We start from the raw sequence: 5,230 nt of genomic DNA, 5'->3' as shown, positions 1-5,230 counted from the left end.
AATCATGGAACAATGTCTTGAAAATTACTAGTGAATATTTGGCTTTGTACAGTAACACGTTATTGTAAATGCCATAATTATCTGTATGTACATGGCAACCCACAGATTGTATATGTCAACACAAGTTAACCCTTAAAATGAATATTACTTACGATTTTCATGTAATTAATTCTGGTATTCCATGACTGCATTGTAACATACACATTTCACAGAATCCGTAGCGTGTATATTCTAATCATATAACCATGTTCTACTTATCTGAATCGGACTTTCTGTTTGTCTCAAAGAAAAACAAAATGTAAGAGGTTTTTATCAATGATCTCAAATAATTTTCAAAAACGTCCATAGTAACACAATCCATTTCAATGTTCGCGCCATCTCTGTCCTTGACGGATTGAGCATGACAGGCCTGCACGGATGTAAAGAACCATTTTTGATTCGCGATCATTTATATGGAAGTAAGAAGTATATTTACGCATAGTAATGAGAGTACATTTTCGTTGTTTGTACAAAAAGTAATCTTTGCATTGCGACTCATTTAAGCTCCTCCCTCTTCCCTTCTTCGTCCAGTTTGCGCTTCAGTTGCAGTAGTGCTGACATTCGCCGATCACGCCAGCGACACCTGTCGGCCAATCGGTTGCTCGGAGTCCACTGCTCGAGGTCACGTGTCAGCTTTTCGGCTGCCGGTCCTTGCATCAGTTCCGGTTTGGGGAATGTCTTCTGGACTTGTTCAACCATAGCTCCGTACTTCTTGTTCGAGTCCACGAAACCTTTAATAACAAAACATGGTAAAGACACTGATGAGAGTTAAAGCTGTATGACATCTCAGATGGTTGAATAGGACGAGTTATGTCAATTGTAAAACCCGATCTATAGGTTTAATTCAATTCTGTGTCATCTATATATTCATTTTTTTTTAATGCTGTGAAAAACGGGAGGTTTCATAAACACACGCTTGAGCGAGCGCGCGTGCAAACAAGTACGAACACACACACACACACACACACACACACACACACAAACACACACACACACACACAAACACACATACACACACACACACACACACACACACACACACTCCTTCACCTTAATCTGAGGTAAGATTGAACAAGAGCCCAAGCGATTTTGTAAGGTTAGGCCGATCAAGAAGCCAAGATGTTCCAGCTACATTTTGGCCGAACAGGAGCCCAATGGATGTCAGGAGGTTCGGTTGGAAAGCGCACGCGATTTGTTTAGGTATGCAGGGGAGGATCACATCATTTTGAGAGGGGGGGGCGTCACATTTTTTTTGGGGGGGACAATTTGACGTCGCGAAGCGTTCAGTTGAGGGCGCAAAGCGTTTAAACCTCCTAGGGGGGTCCGGGGGCTTGTCCCCCCCCCCCCCCCAGGTATTTTGATAATAACAAGGAAAATGGAGCAATCTGGTGCAATCTGAGCCATGAAACTTACCCTAAAACACCTCCCAAAAAGAAAATTCAAGAAGACAAATTTGGATCAAAACAAGGACAATTGACCGATCTCGTGTAACCTGAGATTACCCAACTTTTTCTTAAACCGTCACTTGGAAGACAAAGGCCGGCTCCTAGGGGGTCCTGGGGCTTGTCTCCCCCCCCCCCCCCCTCCCCCAGAACATTTTGATAAAAATCAAGGAAAATGGAGCAATCCGGTGCAATCTAAGCCATCATTACATTTAGTCAAGTTTTGACTAAATGTTTTAACATCGAGGGGGAATCGAAACGAGGGTCGTGGTGTATGTGTGTGCGTGTGTGTGTCTGTGTGTCTATGTGTGTTAGTATGTGTGTGTGTGTAGAGCGATTCAGACCAAACTACTGGACCGATCTTTATGAAATTTGACATGAGAGTTCCTGGGTATGAAATCCCCGAACGTTTTTTACATTTTTTTGATCAATGTCTTTGATGACGTCATATCCGGCTTTTCGTGAAAGTTGAGGAGGCACTGTCACGCCCTCATTTTTCAACCAAATTGGTTGAAATTTTGGTCAAGTAATCTTCGACGAAGCCCGGACTTCGGTATTGCATTTCAGCTTGGTGGCTTAAAAATTAATTAATGACTTTGGTCATTAAAAATCTGAAAATTGTAAAAAAAAAAAAAAATTTATAAAACGATCCAAATTTACGTTTATCTTATTCTCCATCGTTTGCTGATTCCAAAAACATATAAATATGTTATATTTGGATTAAAAACAAGCTCTGAAAATTAACTATATAAAAATTATTATCAAAATTAAATTGTCCAAATCAATTTAAAAACACTTTCATCTTATTCCTTGTCGGTTCCTGATTCCAAAAACATATAGATATGATATGTTTGGATTAAAAACACGCTCAGAAAGTTAAAACAAAGAGAGGTACAGAAACGCGTGCTATCCTTCTTAGCGCAACTACTACCCCGCTCTTCTTGTCAATTTCACTGCCTTTGCCATGAGCGGTGGACTGACGATGCTACGAGTATACGGTCTTGCTGAAAAATGGCATTGCGTTCAGTTTCATTCTGTGAGTTCGACAGCTACTTGACTAAATATTGTATTTTCTTCTTATCTTTCTTTTAAGGCCAGGAGGGGGGGTCCGGAAACACCCCTCCGCCCCTGGTATGCATACCATTAGCATTGATGTGCTCGACGTCAAAGGGCCCCATGAAGGCGTACCATCCTCCCAGCCCTTCGCTCATGGCCGTCTCTAGGCTCTCCACGTCCACATAGTCCTCCTGAAAAGTAACGCGGTCCAGCATTCTGTAAGGCTGCGTAATGTTAGTAGTGTGTGCGTGTACTGTGAGAGGTGACTGGTACTGAGATGTCTCTGGCTCTCTCTTGTCTCTGTCTCTGTCTCTCTCCCTCTCTCTCTCTCTCACTCTGTCTCTGTCTCTCTCCCTCTATCTCTCTTACTCTGTCTCTCTCCCACCCTCTGTCTGTCACTTTCTCTTTATTTCTCTCTCTCTCTCTCTCTTCTCTCTCTGCTCTCTCTCTCTCTCTCTTTTCCACAATGTCTCTCTCTCTCTCTCTCTTACTCATTGTCTCTTTCATTCTGTTCTATCGTGTATTTTCTTGCTACCTATAGGAAATACCTTCTTTAATCTTGTATGTCCATGTTCACGCTAACTTACATTTTACGACTCCAACATCCGTCCCCGTTTCCGTCAATCTTGCCCAACGTCCCTTTTCACTCCCCCTCCTCATTTTAATCCTTATACATCCGTCCACCCTCAACTCTCACACCCCACCCCACACTCTCACACCCGCCCGGCCCCAACCCCCCACGGCCAACACTCCCACCCGCTTCCCTCTCCTTACGCTGACGAGTTGCCAGGCAACGTGAATGATGGCGGCCTGAATGCGCGCCTGCACGAAGCCGTCGATCTCCTTGTTGAGCACGATGGGCACCTGGCCTATGACCTCCATCAGTGCCCGTGCCCGGTCCACCGCGGCAGGCTCTGTCCAGGGCGCGGGCACCAGCTCCACCATCGGGTTCAGCAACGGTGGGTTGGCCTTTGAATACGCAAAAATATATTCCGATGATATCGGGTGGCATAATTATGTATAGTTCAGTAGAAACACTTCGTACCACACAACAAGCTACTGTATGCTAATACTAAGTGTGTTTACATATTTACATCTAGATAGGAATTGCTTTTTCGTGTGCTTTCGAGGTCAAAAGAGTACTAATACCCTTGTTAGAAATGTCCAACAAAGTCAAGAATGTGACAACGGAATCAGGGGAGGTAAACGAGGACGGCAAGGTGGTTTGACTTTAAATTACAACAACAATATCCGGGAAAGGAAATCGAGAAAGTGGGTTGAGGGAGGGGGGGGGGCGGAGAGATGATGACTAACGCACGTTCACAAATTTAATACATGCCACCCTGTATTTCCTTAATAAAATCTTGTTTAAATCAATTGGCCTTCAAGAAAAAAAAGTGTGTTGTGGGTATGATTTGAGAATTAAAAACTCATTTTCTACAGAATGCAGGGGCGGATTAGGGGGGTGGTTACAGGGGTTCCGGACCCCCCCCCCCCCCCCCCCCCTGGGCTGTAAAACAACAAAAAAAACAAAAACAAAATTATGAATGTTGTTGTTGTTTCTGTCTGTAAAGCCGGGGGAAGTGTTAATTGTTTGTACAGTTTTAACTGCCAATCCTATGCGACGTCTTTCTTCTAACCATACTATATGATGTCGGGAGCAGATATCATCAATCAATCAATCAATGAGGCTTATATCGCGCATATTCCGTGGGTACAGTTCTAGGCGCTCTGCAGTGATGCTGTGTGAGATGAAATTTTATACGGCCAGTAATTGCAGCCATTTCGGCGCATATTTACCTTTCACGGCCTATTATTCCAAGTCACACGGGTATAGGTAGACAATTATTAACTGACCCTTTTGTCAATCGTGGGATCTTTAACGTGCACACCCAATGTAGTGTACACTGGGGGGAGTTCGGACACCGAAGAGAGTCTGCACACAAAGTTGACTCTGAAATAAATGTCCGCCGAACCTGGGATCGAACTCACGCTGACAGCGGCCAACTGAATACAAATCCAGCGCGCTACCAACTGAGCTATATCCCCGACCCATCATGGAAGATAGATTGCCATTATTTAATATACTAACTTTAAAAGAAATAATGAGTGGCTGCCGACACCAGTTGATCATGTTTAAAATCAAGGATATAAGCCACAAACTGTTTATAAGATAGCTAAAATTCTTCAGCTTCAGGGGGGCTTTGCCTCTACCGACCCCTGGACCCCAGGTTGTAACCCCCCCCCCCTCCCCCCTCGGGCGTAACTGCTCCGCCCCTGGAATGGTTAATTTTCGAGTGGTAGCCTACGTTGTATATGTATGTATGCAGGTGAGTCAATAGCTGTAAGTTGTGTCGTTAACGACATGTAATACTAACATATATTCACAGCCTCATAAGTGTCATAAGTAAGCCTACTTTCACTGAACCACCATGCAATAACCGAGACAATGATCTTTCTCGAAACTTTATCAGTTTCCCCTAGAAGAGATTATATAAAGAAAAAAAACTTTCAAACTGCCCATGTTTGTAATCGAGGATTGTTTGTCTTTTTTGACGCCAGCGCTTTTATTTTCGAGGCGGAGGTGCGAGGGACGGAGTTTTACACAATAAAGTTATCTCAAAATATAACATCCCCTCCTTCTACTCCTCCCCTCCCCAATTCGCCTCGAGTTAAGAAAAGAGAATTTGCCT

General features: G+C 43.7%; 1 protein-coding gene across 1 annotated transcript in view; it reads right to left on the bottom strand.

Annotated features, from left to right (window-relative positions):
* LOC138945405 (lambda-crystallin-like) overlaps positions 1-5,230 on the bottom strand; it is an 8,691-nt gene continuing 3,461 nt past the window's right edge. The window contains exons 4-6 of the mRNA XM_070316838.1: positions 3,312-3,506; positions 2,623-2,728; positions 1-770 (exon numbers count right to left, since the gene is read on the bottom strand). Coding sequence (XP_070172939.1) covers positions 535-770; positions 2,623-2,728; positions 3,312-3,506 — 537 coding nt within the window. The 3' untranslated portion in view covers positions 1-534. The remainder of the gene's footprint in view (positions 771-2,622; positions 2,729-3,311; positions 3,507-5,230) is intronic.

The sequence above is a fragment of the Littorina saxatilis genome, linkage group LG13 (assembly GCF_037325665.1).
Source record: "Littorina saxatilis isolate snail1 linkage group LG13, US_GU_Lsax_2.0, whole genome shotgun sequence".
Taxonomy (NCBI): domain Eukaryota; kingdom Metazoa; phylum Mollusca; class Gastropoda; order Littorinimorpha; family Littorinidae; genus Littorina; species Littorina saxatilis.
The sequence above is the reverse complement of the archived record's forward strand: the minus strand, read 5'-3'. Positions and strand labels throughout refer to the sequence as shown.